At 47.6% G+C, this 15,012-nt stretch overlaps 1 protein-coding gene across 1 annotated transcript in view; it reads right to left on the bottom strand.

Moving 5' to 3' along the window:
- Nucleotides 1-12,215: 12,215 nt before the first annotated feature.
- THOC3 (THO complex subunit 3) overlaps nt 12,216-15,012 on the bottom strand; it is an 87,441-nt gene continuing 84,644 nt past the window's right edge. The window contains exon 6 of the mRNA XM_077137695.1: nt 12,216-12,539. Coding sequence (XP_076993810.1) covers nt 12,529-12,539 — 11 coding nt within the window. The 3' untranslated portion in view covers nt 12,216-12,528. The remainder of the gene's footprint in view (nt 12,540-15,012) is intronic.

A 15,012-nucleotide genomic window follows, 5' to 3' on the forward strand; every position in this document is an offset into this window, starting at 1 on the left:
AATTCACAGAGCCCAAGAGACCCAGAAAATCTTCAATTGTACCCTTGCTTCTGGTCAGGACATTGTGCAAACTTCCCCAGAAATCAACTGAGTCCAGAATTAGGTTTAGATCCAGAATTTCAGGGTTGTCCCACTTCCCTGCCCTCCAGGGCCTGAGTGGCCCAAGCTGGCCACATCCCCAGACCTCAACTCTGACCAGACTCTCCACCAAGCTCGTTGGGGTGCGATGTCCTGAGATATAGCCAGGTCACGTGGGCAGGCACAGTCATATCAGTCGTTCATCCTCAACAATGATGGAGCAGCTGCCATGTGCCAGGACATAGGCAGCCTGTGGGACACGCACAGAGGACACCCCACAGCATACCCCCTGGACACAGGCATTTCCCAGGCCTTGTAGAAGAGGCAACATCAGGTGAAATCCAGAAGGGAAGGGAACACTCAACATTCCAGGAGCCCTTGGCTTCGCCCCATGCCTCTTTCTTAAGTTAGGCTTCATCTTCTCTCTGCTCAGGGGGGCATACCCCCCATTCCCCACACATAGGTCTCCCAGCCTCTGCCTTTTCCCCTCCAGCCATCATCTCTCTACATCCCCGCACCTATACAGAAGACATCTAAAATGCAAGTTTGACCACATTACCCCCTGCCCAACAACCTTTGTGGCTTCTCACTGCACTGCCTACAGGATAACATCAGAATTGTCAAAATGGCCCTGTGTGATGAGATCCCATCCATCATTCAACTCTGTGCTCCAAGCCTACCAAGACCCCCTATACCCCACACATGCCATGTGGGCATATTCAAGCCCCTGTGCCTGGAAGGAGAGGTACCTTTCTCCTCTTTGGTGTACTCTTCTCCTTATGTTCCAACAGAAATGTCACTTCCTATGTGATGCCCATGCTGATAGAGACCCTTTCCCCCTGACCAAAGCAGAGTTTGTTGCCGGGCTTACACAACACAAGTCATCACGGCTGAGTGCTCACACAGTACTGGGTTTGCATCTGGGCTCCGCACCCAGCAGAGTAACCTTGAACAAACCACTTAACCCCTCTGAGTGTTTCCTCCCAAACAGAATGGGATAATCATAATCACTCTGGCCTCAGCGGTTACTCTAAGGATGAAATGGGGGACTGCATGCACACTCTCGGCACACTCTTGGCGCCTCTTAAACCACAGGGCCCCAGATGGTGAAGGAAGTGTCCCGTAGCTGGGGCAGCAGCCAGTGGTGAGCTCGTCCAGGGCTTCTGCAAGGCTGACATCTTTCCCAGAACCTTTAGACTGGGCTCTGAGGGTCTCCCAATGCCAGAGATTGGAGAGATAGTGGCACAGGGGCTTTGAGCTTCCCTGGGGGTTGAACTGTGTGCCTTTCCCAGCACCCCAAGCACTGTCCTCCCAAGACCCAAGTCCCTCCCTCAGTAAACATGCTAAGCCCAGGCCTCAGATGATTCTCCTCTGCTCCCCTCTCTTCTTTCCACTCAGTGGCCTCCATAAATACCAGCCTATTCCCAATGTGTCCTGTGCTCTGGTCGGTAAATGTTAGCATCCTCACATATTTTAATCAAAAGTTCTTCTCTTTTGATTAAATAAGCACTTATGGAGCTCCTACCAGGTGTAAGGTCACATCACCCAGCCCCTTCTATGCAGGCATCTATCTGTTAATGGAGGAGACATTCAGATCAAGAGACTAATTACCTACCACAACATGCACAGTGATATAGGTAAACTGGGGTCATTTGAGGAAGGCTCCCTGGAGGAGGTGACATCTGAGGCACATCTTTAAAAGGGAAGGAAGGGTCGATGTGATTGAGAAGGAGGGTATTCCAGATAGAGGGGTTAGCATGAGAGAGGCGTGAAGAAGAGAAAAGTAGCCCGAGGTATGGAGGGAGATGGACGTAGGAAACAACTTCTGCAGAACTTACTGAGTTCTGGACAAAAGGCTGACAGTGAATGGCAGTGGTGAGGCATGTCATCATGGAGCTTGGGCCTCTATCTGCAGGTAATAGGGAGCCACTGAAGGGTACTAAACAGACATGTGACATGATCAGAACAAGAACTCCAGGGAAGAGTAGTACAATGTCAAGGTCACAGACAGTGAGGCCTGACCTGAGGCAGTGACAAAGGGATGGAAAGAAGCAGGCAGACTGAAGCGCTCCAAAGGAGAGAAAATGGGCAGAATTGGCCTAGGCCAATGCTTGTATCTCCATCTTGGGTGGATACAAGATTTGGAACACCAGTGGAGCACAGGTTTGTAGAGATTGGTTTGGGGCTGCTGGGCTTGAGGGGCCTGGAGAGAAAATCCAGTGGGCAGTCTGCTGTCCATATTGGCTGACCCAGGAAACACACAAATAGCACTTTGCATGGGCTAACCTCAAAACCTTGTCATGGCCATTTGCTTCACAACAGGGGCCAAAGCACAGGAAATCAAGAAACCTGGCGTGGGAAGGTGATTTAAAGTCAAATCCATTCTCCCATGCAACACAGGAATCCCTCTGTGCCATCTTTGGTAGATGGCCCTCTCCTCTGCTTGCACTTCCTGCAGTTTTGGGAAGCTCATCATTGAGGCGGGTCCCATCTTTCTCTTGAACCAAAAGCCGCCTGGAGGCAGGGGGTCGATGAAGTCTCCCCTAGCATGTCTTTAATTGACTTCAAAACCCTGCTTCCAGGCCACTCACTTAGCACTTGTAATTAATTGGGGCTTCTTGCCTGATCTGAGAGATGATTCAATACCCCCTGAGGATGATGTTTTCTCAGCTGGGATTCTCCAAACTGGAGACATCTCTAAAACCCCAGCCTCTCCAGGGGCACTGACCTGAGTACAAATGTAGTTTCCATTCCCAGCTCTCTGGGAGTACTTGCGTAGGGCACTTTCCCTCTCCTTGCATGGAACTGGCACATGGGACAGGCTCAGTGGGTGGGGGGCCAGAGTTCTGGCCCCCTTCTCCTTGGACTGCAGACCCGGAGCACCCACCTTCACCTGGGGCAGGCCCAGTAGTCTGCAGCTCTCGGCTGCGTCAACTCCCTATTGTTCCCATTGTGAGATGCACCAGGCATGAGCCTGTCCATGCAGCAGCCAAGAAAGACCATCCCAGAGCACATACAGGTGAGAGAGGGAGGAAGAGAGGGCTAGAGAGCCCCCACATACTAAGCACCTGCTATACGCCATTCACAAGGGCTAACTACTTTAAAGGCATCACCTCTTTTCATCCTGACAGGGACCTGTGAGGTCAGTATTATCCCCATTTCATACATGAGAAAGATGAGGATAATAAAGAGATATAAGAGCCTGTAACAGGAATGAACATAGGTTCTGGATTCAAACGAACCTGACTTTGAATCTGATTCTGTCTAGTGTTAGGCAAGTGACTCAATTGCTCTGGCCTTTATTTCCTCATCTGTCTTTAAAAACCAGGGTTGTCAAGGGAATTAAAAAAAATAATGTCTGTAGTGGGTCTAGAAGTAATATTGCTATAATGAAGATGAACAAGATTGAAAGGGGTAGAATTCCCACTGACTCACACTAGAAATATGAATGTGTTCTCATAAGAATTATTTCAAAGATATGATTCTTGTATAAAGAGTGTTTAAGTCCAGGGTACAGGGGAAAAACTGCTATCGCAGGCAATGAGCTATGTTCAAAAAGAAACCATCAGCACTGCCACAGCAACAGCAGAGGTAAATAATAGAGTGAGGGACAAGATTTAAGAGGAGGTTTAGATTTCCTATTTGGTGAGGATGTGTTTATTGGTTTTCTGTCTCTTGGGGACAATGAAATTATCTAAAATTGAGAATGTTGATGGACTGTGGACTTTGGGCCCTCTACATGATGCCCGATGAATGCAGGTGGCTGAAGGATGCACTGATGGAGAAGTAGATTGGCGAACGATGGTGTATACTTATGAACGAAGGTTGTGCTGCTACAAAAAGGAACAATGTCGTGAGGCATGCAACGATGTGAATGAACATGTGGGACATTTGGTGAGACAAAATAAGCCAGAAACAAAAAAACAACAATGGTAGGTCCACCTTTAGAAAATGCTTATAAGAAAACAGGGGCCTAGATTGTAAGCTTTTAGAGCAGACACATTAAGTCCACAGCGGTGATTACTATTTCTGGATTTTGAGAGGCTGTTTTATATATATCACCTGATATTTAGATATAAGAATGAAGCCGAACAGGTTGGGGTTAAAGTAATTCAGAACATAGGGGTAAGGAAGACAGTGTCTATATCTTAGAACCACACATACTCTTTGAGGCCAATGGAAGAAAGGTCTATTTGATCTGGACCTGGAATTTTCTGTAGTGCATAATCTAATTCAACCTATCTGTATAGCTCATTTGAACAACTGAAACAGAGAGCACAGAATGAGAAAGAGGTCCTTTAATTGTGTATAGATTATTGTAATGCCTGCAAACATTCTAGAGTATATTAACCAGATAATCAAAAAGTATTGGCAAAGTCCCCTGAGGGAGGGGAGAAAGACATAGAATTATTAAACCTTACCATCAGGGAATTCCCTGACACTGTGATAAACTTTAGGGACACCCAAATCAACAGACCAAACGCTTGATCATGAGGCTTACTCTTGTGAAGCTTATGTAGGTAAAAGAGAAGCTGAGACTACCTACAGGCATGCATAAGAGTTACTTCTGGAGGACCTCTGTTGTTGTTCAGATGTGGCCTCAGTCTCTTTAAGCCCAACTCTGCAAGTGAAATCATTGCCCTCCCCACCACATGGGACATGACATTCAGGGGTGAAAGTCTCCCTGGCGATGTGGCAGAGGACTCCCAGGCATGAATCTAGACCCAGCACCGTGGGATCAACAATTACATACTGACCAAATGGCGGAAAAGAAGTATAATTAAGAAAGCATTAGTGGCAGAGAGAGTTCAAATAGAGTCAAGAGGTTGTTCTTACGCAAGCTTCAGGTAGATCTTACTACCTATCGTAACCTGCCAACCCCCAACCCCCAGGATCATTCCAGCCAATCCTAAAGAACACCTAGGGCCATGTATAAGATTCCACAAGGGTTCCAGGCACCAGAGTAACTTTCCAGAAACTTACAACCTCCACATGGGTCCCTGGTCCAGATAAGTCCTGAAACCTAGCCCAGCCTCTCCAGAGCATCAGACAGTTCCATCTCCCTACTCCATATTAGTGACAGACCCTTCCAGTATCAAAATTTAGAATTGCCATAGCCCAAACAACCCTAATGAGATGTATGGAAAGATCAAAGGTGATGGTAGAATTATACATAGAAGATAGGACTTAACAAAGGAATATAAATGTTGAATCATTAAATTGATATCTCTTTTAGTCTCCAGTGTTTTAGAGCAGCCAGAAGTAAAAACCTGAAATTGTGAAACTGTTGCCCATGTCAAGGTCTGAAATATGTTCTACTAATCTATTAATTGTAGTGCTGTGCTTTGAAATTTATAGCTTTTTTGTATATATGTTATTGTTCACAAAAAAAAGAAGGAAAAAAGTCGATTGTGATGATAAAAAAGTATTTAAGCCTTCTAGCCTCCTGTATTCTGGAGTAGCCAGAAGGAAAAATATGAGAGGATTGTATGTGTGTTAGTTAGATTCAGTTGTCAACTTGGCCAGGTGAGCATACCTAGTCCTGTTGCTGCGGACATAAGCCAACGGTACGTGAACCTCATCTTTTGCCAATTACATCTGCAGTCAGCTAGGAGGTGTGTCTGCTGCAATGAGTGTTGTTTGACTTAATTGGCTGGTGCTTAAATGAGAGATTGCAATGTAGCACTGCTAAGCAGCTCAGCAATCCTCATCTCAGCACTAGCAGCTTAGCCCAGGCCTTTGGAGATGCAGAAAGAAGTCACCCCGGGGCAAGTTGTTGGAACCCAGAGGCCTGGAGAGAAGACCAGCAGAGACCATCCTGTGCTTTCCATGTAAGAAAGAACCTCAGTGGAAAGTCAGCTGCCTTTCCTCTGGAGAACCAACAAAATAAATCCCCTTTTATTAAAAGCCAATCTTTCTCTGGTGTGTGGCATTCCGGCAGCTAGCAAACTAGAACAGAGTTGGTACCGGAGAGTGGGGTGCTGCTGCGGTTTGCAAATACCAGATATGTTGTAACAATTTTTGGATGGCTAAAGGGAAGATTTTTGAGGAACTGTGAAGAGAATGATGGAGAAGTCCTGGAGGGCTTGAAGAGACTGTTGGTGTAAATGGAACCACTGCCAATCTTGGCAAAGGAGGACACAAAAGGGAAAAATTAGAGTTTGCAGAGTAAGAACCATGGAAGTTCGGGTCTGAAGGCAAGAAACCTCGGCCAGGAGAGTGGACCCACCTGTATGCGTGGAGAGGGTGAGTTTACCCTGAAGCGCGAGGATGAGTCTCCCCTCTCATTGCAGTGGAATAGTTGTGCAGCCTTGGGCCTTGGAAAAGGCATAGCATGCTCCTTGGGGGACTGGGAGAGCCTGGCTGCCACCACGTGGAGGGGTTGAGCGTGTGCCCCAGAAATGGCAGAGAGCCCAGGGGTGGCCCTGATGCCTGGAGAGAGTGAAGCCCAGAGGTGGTCTCCTCGATGTTCCCCGAGGTTGATTTGGAAAGAGGCCGGCCACTGCATAGGTCCTTGGAAGGGGTGGGACTGCCACTTTCTACAGCCAAAGGATAAATGACTTTCAGACTTTGAAATCCAGTGGTGTTTGCCTGCAGGTTTTCCTTCCAATTTCTCCCTATGGAAATGACAATCTATATCCTGTGAATATCCTCCTTTGCATCTTGGTACCAGACAACTTGTTTTGAGATTCACAGGTCCACAGCAAGAGAATTTTTTACATCTGTGTAAGGTGATGCTTGAAGTTGCCAAGTTGACAAGGGGTGGACATGTGTTAGTTAGATTCAGTTGTCAACTTGGCCAGGTGAGCATACCTAGTCTTGTTGCTGCGGACATAAGCCAACGGTAAGTGAACCTCATCTGTTGCCAATTACATCTGCAGTCAGCTAGGAGGCGTGTCTGCTGCAATGAGTGTTGTTTGACTTAATTGACTGGTGCTTAAATGCGAGATTGCAATGTAGCACTGCTAAGCAGCTCAGCAATCCTCATCTCAGCACTAGCAGCTCAGCCCAGGCCTTGGAGATGCAGAAAGAAGTCACCCCGGGGAAAGTTGTTGGAACCCAGGGGCCTGGAGAGAAGACCAGCAGAGACCATCCTGTGCCTTCCACGTAAGAAAGAACCTCAGTGGAAAGTTAGCTGCCTTTCCTCTGGAGAACCAACAAAATAAACCCCCTTTTATTAAAAGCCAATCTGTCTCTGGTGTGTGGCATTCCGGCAGCTACCAAACTAGAACAGTATGGTAGCCCATGACAAACTCTGGAATCTTTCCTGTAACCACTTCTTGAAGAGTGCTTTGAAAACTATTGTTTTCTTATTTCTTTGCTTTGTATATATGTTATACTAGACAATAAAAAAAGTTTAAAAAAATGTCTCTAGATCCCCTAGAATGGTGTTTGGCACATAGTAGGTACTTTTAAAGTGAAATAATATTGCTATGACTAGACTGATGAAGAAAAACAAAAGGAGGAGGAAGTGAGGAAAGGGAAGAGAAGAAATGAACAGGTTAAGGAGAAGAATTAAATATATTAAAAATCCCCAAGTTCCAGTTCCCAACCTGGTAACTTGGGAAGTCTGAATTTAAAACGAAATCTGCCTCACACCTTTCTGCTCTAACATGAGGCAAGGGTCACAAGTTCAGTGGGGAGAAGAGGGACAGAAGTGGGATAACTGCCTCCTCCAGGAAGCCCTCTCAAATCTCTAACCCAGAAGTGACATTCTGTCCTCTGAACTCCCACTTACAGCCATGCAGCTCAAAAGATATTTAGCAATATGTGTTAGTTATTTAACACTGTGTAACAAATTTACCCAAATCTTAGTGGCTCAATACAATAAATATTTTTGCTTTCACAGTTTCTTTGAGTCAGCAATTCTGGAGTACTTGATTGGGTAGTTCTGGATCAGGGTCATCCTGGAGTTGCAATCAGGACATCAGCCAGGGCTGCAGTCCTCTGAAGGGGCCACCTCCAAGGTAACTGTCAACTGCATACTGGTGCCGGCTGTCAGCAGGAGATTTCACTTTCCTTCCAGCAGGCCCTCGCCACAGGCCACTTGAGTGTCTTCACAATATGGCGGCCAACTTTTCCCAGCATGAGTTATACACGAGAATAGAAGCATCTGTCATGTCTTCTACCCTGGCCTTGGGAGTCAAACACCATCACTTCAGCAGTATTCTATTGATCACACAGACCTGCTCTGACTCAGTATGGGAGAGGCCTACACAAAAGCACAACTGGCAGGAGAGAAGCCCACCTTGGAGGCTGCCCACCACACAAAGCATCCCTTTGTGGGGCCACCTGCAGCCCCACCCTTCGGTCTGCACCCAGCAAACACTCATTCACCCATCCATGGTGGTCCATTCCTCTTTCCCTTCAGTAACACTCCCTGGAGAGCCTCTCCCATGACCAAACACCAGGCATTATGTTTTCAGACTTGAATCTGACACTTTCACAAGCGCTCATGGTCCAGCCTTGGAAACTACCAGGCAGCTGAGCAGAATGATAAAAGGTTCTGATTTTTTTCAGACAGACCTGGTTCCAAACCTGGCCTTGGAACTTTGAAACTCTTTGGCCTTGGAGCACATTATTTCACCTCTCAGGGCCTCTGGAAAAAAATACTAATATCTGCACTGCCCAGTTGTTGCAACAAATGTATTAAAGCACCTGGCACATAACAAGAGCTCCACAAATGACAACTCATACCATCAATGTTACAATTCTAAATAAAAAACTCAATAAACAGATATCGCATCCCAAAATCTGAACAGCAACCCATTTAGGCCTCCCCCAACCCCAAGAGAAGGCTGGCAAACAGCTCCTGCCTTCATCTTCCTCCCAAAGGCCTTCCCCAGCTCTGCCTCGGCCCCAATAGCCTGAGGCTCCCTGGCTGCCAACCCTAATCAGCAGCTCCAGCCGAGACCTCAAATTGATTTGCCATCCTTTGGCTGGGAAGCGAGTGCACTTCTTGACTTGCGACCAAAATCCATTCTGTGATAGCAAAGTAATCACCTCCGTGGCGGGTGTCCGGAGACTGTGATAGAGATCTAGGACAAACAGTCTCCATCTGACCACCCAGAACCTGAGCCTCACTGCTGATCATCTCTAGTCTCACTCCTTCCTACTGTGAGTGTGTCCCCAAGAAGCAACCACATCTGCTCGCACTTAACGTGGCCAAAGGCAGTGGGTCTCAGATTTGCAGCACATTGGAATCACCTGAGGAGTTTTAAAAAATACTAATGGGATGGGCCACGGTGGCTCACTGGTAGAGTTCTCACCTGCCATGCCAGAGACCCGGGTTCGATTCCCGGTGCCTGCCCATGTTTTTAAAAAAAAAACAACGCCTGGCTCCCACTCCCAGACATTCTAATTTAATTAGTTCAGAGAAGCATCCAGAACATCAGGACTTTTAAAAGCTCTCCAGGTAGGTCCTAATGTGCATCAGAGTTAGGGATCTGTCAGTCTGGTGCACACAGCACTGGCTACACTTCGAAACACGTCCCTTGGCATTACTCATTCAGCCAAGCCACAATTATCCACTGAGCATCTACAATGGGCCAGGGTCTGTTATAGAAGCTGGAGGTGCTGCAGAAGACAAGTCATTTCCATCATGGACTTCAGAGTCAAAGACAGCAGACAAGAAACAAGTGAGTTAGCCAAATACATAATCTGTTGGATGATAATGAGAGCTTGAGAAGTTACATGCAGCCCAAGTCACTTTCATATGCCACCTGGTCACCCACATGCCAGTGCACAGCATCTGTCCCATTTCCTGCTGAGTCTTCATCTCAGCCATAGAGTAACCCCAACTCCAGTCACACAGTGAATCCCAACTCTGACCACTCTAAGCCCCGACATCAACCAAAATATGAACCTCAACCCCACGGGCAGACACAGACCTGAGTCTTGACAGTTCCTGACCAATTGCTCCCAGGAACCCAAGGATTGCTGGCTCCCCCCTTATTGCAGCACCTTACGTGAAAAAATAAGCCTCCCTAAGCCTGCAGCAGATCCCAAACTTAGCTCTGTGCTCTGCATCTTTTCCCACAGAATACCCACTGGGTTTTCTAAGGATTTTTTACTACTAGTATCTAGAGGCACAAGAAAACAGATGGGTTTAACAGATGGGAAAAGCCTTTGAGTGGTGAGCTTGTTGATGCTGGAAGGTCCTTTAAAGAGCATCCAGCCTCGCCCCCTCATCTTATAGCAAGACCCAGAGAAGTCCATCAATAATTTGCTCAAGGTCACACACCCAGCAGCAGAACCAAAATCAGAACCCTGGTCTCCTCTCAACCCAGCGCTCTCTCTACTACACTGTCCTGGCTCCCTAAGATAGAGTAGGCAGTGTCACTCATCTGGTAAGACAGTTCCCAAAATTCCTTTGGGAGTTCTCACTTTCCCTATTATTTACCCATAACAAGGGTAAGAGCCAGTCCACTTAGCACAAGGTGTCCCCCTGGCTCCAGTGATTGGTTGGGGGCTAGACTGATGGGGGCAAGATGGGGCAGTGAGACTTGCTGAGACTCAGCAACTGCTGTCCTCCAGCACACTTAAACTTGTGAGACAGAAGTCACTGCTGCCATGTTGCCTCTCACATGAGCTAAGGATAAAGCCAACCCAGAGCAGGGAGGAAATCTGAGAGATAGGGAGAAATGGAGCTGAACCTTGGCCAAGCCATATCTGGAGGAGTTCCTTCCTGAGGATTTAGTTCCACATGGCAGTAAATTTCCCTTGTACTTAAATCCACTTGAGGTTGCATTTCATCACTTGCAGACCTGATCAACACAAATGGGAAGTTCTTTCTGCCTCTCCCAGAAACCTCCTACCCACATTAAATCATCCTGCTCCCTGATGTTCACCAGTTCTGCCCTTGGTCTCTTCCTCACTCCTATAGTGTTACAGAGCAAAGTATCCCTCTCTCCAAGTGGCACTGGCTTCTCCATTTTTTCCCACATGTGGTGAACAAATTGGCTCCCCAAAGATATTCACATCCTAATTCCCAGAACCTGTGAATATGTGTTATCTTACATGGTAAAGGAGAATTAGGGCACATTGAAATTAAGGTTCCTAATCAGTTGGCCTTAAAATAGGGGGATTATCCTGGATTATTCAGGTGAGCCCAAAGTCATCACAAAGTTCTTTAAAAGTGGAAGACGGAGAACCAAAGATATGGCAGCATAAGAAGGACAAAGCTCAACACAGCTGGCTTGGAAAATGGAGGAAGGGGACCACAGATTAAGGAAAATGGGTGGCTTTGAAGCTGGAAAAAAAACAAACAAACAAGGAAACGGATTCTTCCCTGGAGCCTCCCAGAAGGATCAAAGTCTTGCCCACACACTGACTTTAGCCCAGTGAGACACATTGTGGATGTCTGACCTCCAGAACTGAAAGATGATAAATTTGTGTTGTTTAGACCATTAAGCTTGTGGTGATTTATTACAGCAGCAGTGGGAAACTAATACACACATTGATAGAACTGGATATTGGCATTTGTGAAATGGACTGGCATTTCATTTATTCCTCCAGCCCTGGCTGAGCATTTGCTTCATGCTAGACTCTGAAATGGATGCTAGAAATGGTGAGATAAAGGTATCAGCCAACCCCGGCCCTCCAGGCTCTCCCAGGCAGCTGGGGGCAGGTGGCAGATCTGTAGTGAGCTCCCATACAAGTGTGAGAAGTGCCACAAGGCACCTAAGCCTGCTGGGGGTGGGGAGGGCATGTTCAGGGAATATTTCCTAGAGGAGTCAAAGGCTAAGCCTACTATCAAGTTAACCTAGGTTTAAAAACAAGGGAGGGGGTGGCATTCCAGGCAGAGAGAACAGATGAGCAAAGACCCAGAAGTGCGGGGCGGGGGGGGGGCAGGGGCATGGCACATTGTGGGAGATGGAGCATGGAGCCTGAAAAGGGTTGGAGGGGAATGAAGAGCAGAGGCTGGGGTAAGGGCCAGGCCAGGAGTGGCTTTGAATGCCAGGAAAAGGAGTGTTCTAGTTTGCCAGCTGCCGGAAAGCAATATACCAGAAATGGAATGGCTTTTAAATAGGGGAATTTAATAAATTGCTAGTTTACAGTTCTAAGACTGAAAAAATGTCTCAAGTCTATAGAAATGTCCAATCTAAGGCATCCAGGGAAACATACCTTGGTGCAAGAAGGCCAATGAAGTTCAGGGTTTCTCTCTTAAGTGAAAGGGCACATGGCGAGCATAGTCAGAGTTTCTCACTCATCTGGAAAGGCACATGGTGACCATGATCAGTGTACTTCTCTTATCTGGAAGGGTACGTGGCGGACAAGGTGTCATCTGCGAGCTTCTTCTCTCCTGGCTTCCGGTTTCATGAAGCTCCCCAGGAGGTGTTTTCCTTCTTCATCTCCAAAGGTTGCTCTCTCGTGGACTGTCTGCTTCATGGTGCTGCAGCATTCTCTGCTCTCTCCAAATCTCCTTCATTCTCCAAAATGTTTCCTCTTTTATAGGACTCCTATAAAAGATCAAGATCCGCCCAAATGGGTGGAGACAAGTCGTCACCTAATCCAGCTTACCAACCACTCTCGATTAAATCACGTCTCCAGGGAGATGATCTGATTATAGTTCCAAATATACAGTATTGAATAGGGATTATTCTGCCTTTATGAAATGGGATTTAGATTAAAACATGGCTTTTCTAGGGGACATACATCCTTTCAAACCAGCACAAGGAGTATGGACTTCATCCAAAGAAGAAGAGATGCTGGAGAGATGAGCAGTGAGGGGGTCGACTGGAGACTCAGAGATCAATGTCCAGGAAAGAAGGGAAGGAGCGTGACCCAGGCTAGCAGTGGTAGGAGGCATTAGAGAGCTAATGAAGGAGTGAAACCAACTGGAGGTGGCTTGCCCGTGGTGAGGCAGGGAAAGAGCAGAGCTGAAGATAACTCCCAGTTTTATGGCCTAGGCTAGCAGGCAGACAGCACAGCCGTTCTCAGAGATGGAGCATCATGGAGGTGGAACTGGTTTGAGGAGAGGTGAGAAGCTCATCAGGGAGTGGGTTAAATCTGGGGAGCCTGGAAGAACCCTGAGGAGATGTCCAGGGGGCAGCTGGACAGGAGCAATGGTTGCTTAAGAGAGAGGTCTGAGCTGGAGGTAGGGACATAGGTCATCAATGATGAACTCCCAGGCCCCATGAGCCAATGGCCCAAGCGGTGGGAGTTGAGGGCGAAGAGAAGAGAGCCCAGGGCAGAGGCTTGGGGAATACACTCAGGTAACATATTTCTCTCTACAGGGAAAAGTGAAAGTGATATGGTCTATAGTATAATCTGGACAGCAGAAAGATGACCAAGACTACAAAGAGAACTAGCAGTATTCTTGGTGACAAAAATAATAAGGGATGAGGTTCTGGAGCCCCTGGCCCAGCCATCTTGGTAGCCAAGAAGCCCCCAGGGTGAGGCTGAATCATGGAGGGATCCTAGGGACCAGCTTTGGAAGCCGCTCCCTGCCTGTATCCAAGGATACCCATGACACCATCCCTGATACCAAGAACTGGTGGGCACCACGGTACAAGTGTCCTAGATAACCCCCCTCTCCACAAAATGAGAGGAAGGGATTTCCTGGTCCAGGCAGAGCCAACCCCCAACCCCTATATCTCCTACCAGTCATTTTCTTCTCTCACCCCCCAAGCCCACCATCCTGGAGCACGTTTAATAACTGGCTGCCAAGTCCCCTGGGGACAGGCTAATGAAGCTGCCTCCCTGCCTCCCGCCTCTTCTGGGGCCCTAGGCTCTGGACCCTGCCCCCTCCCCACCTACTCATATCCCTCCAGTCCCTCTTCTAAGCCTCCCAACCTCTCCACTAAATCAGTAAGGCCTGGGATTCTCTGTCTGGGCCCCAGATTGCCAGGCTTTAGATCAGAAAGGGAATGCCAAGTCCTGGGACAGGCTGTAAAATAAGGGAAATGTCTGGAGCAGAGAGTCTGGGGCCAAAAAGTGAAGTTCCTGCCTGGGCCTCATATTTGAGTGTCCTCAGAACATTAGCTGTGTGGCTCCCAGAAACAACCAGATGGCCCACCTGTCACACTTCCGGGGTATATTGGCTATAACTGGGTCTCGGGTTCCCAGTATCAAGAAAAGCCCCAGCTTCCCAGAAGAAACTGAAAGAATCAGGCCTTGCAAGTCAAATGGATTCAGGGGAATCTTGGCTTCACTGCCTCCTAGCTGAGTGACAAGTGACCCTAGGAGAAGTTTCCTAACTTCCTAGAATCTTCATTCCTTTGTCCATAAATGGGGACAGTGATACCCATTCAGGCAGTGAGAATGAAAGGAGATCATGTATGTAAAACTCTTGGAACCGGGCCTAGTGCACAGAATGTTCCTAAATTATATGCCAGAATGTTTCAAATTGCACTCCTTGGCAAGGTGAGGTGGTCCAATCAGGTTGTGGCGGTTGCCCTGGAAACAGGTTTCTCTGCACAAAGGGTCAGTGAACGCTAACAGGGATTGAGCTCACCTCTCTGGTTTCATGTAGGGCTGACGTTGTCCCTCCAAGAGTTATACTAATCCACAGAACCCTTTTCTTGCCTTTGGTTAAGATGTTAATCCCTGGAGGGCCCTGTCAAATGTACGGTGAGGTTTTGGCCCATGAATTATGAGAGCTCAGCTCCTTCCATCACATCTCCTTACTCCACACTGCAAGTGTGAGGCATGAATGAGTAGCCCTTGGGGGTGGGGAGGAGACAGGCACGCTCAGCCTCTCCACCCAAGTGGCACATCCTGCCCATCTCTCTCCATTTGCACAGCTTCTCCACTCTCAAGTCCATCATACCCATGATATCTCCACGGAATGCACTTTCCTGCTTCTCCACAAATGCGTTCTTGACAATCCCGGCCTTAAGCACCTATTCTCCCACCCCAGGGTTGTAAGAGACCATTCAACAGGCATCTCTCTCAGTCTTGGGCCTTGGGCTTCTTTGGGGTTTAATGAGG

Source organism: Tamandua tetradactyla, chromosome 20 (genome assembly GCF_023851605.1).
Source record: "Tamandua tetradactyla isolate mTamTet1 chromosome 20, mTamTet1.pri, whole genome shotgun sequence".
In the NCBI taxonomy this organism is placed as follows: Eukaryota; Metazoa; Chordata; class Mammalia; order Pilosa; family Myrmecophagidae; genus Tamandua; species Tamandua tetradactyla.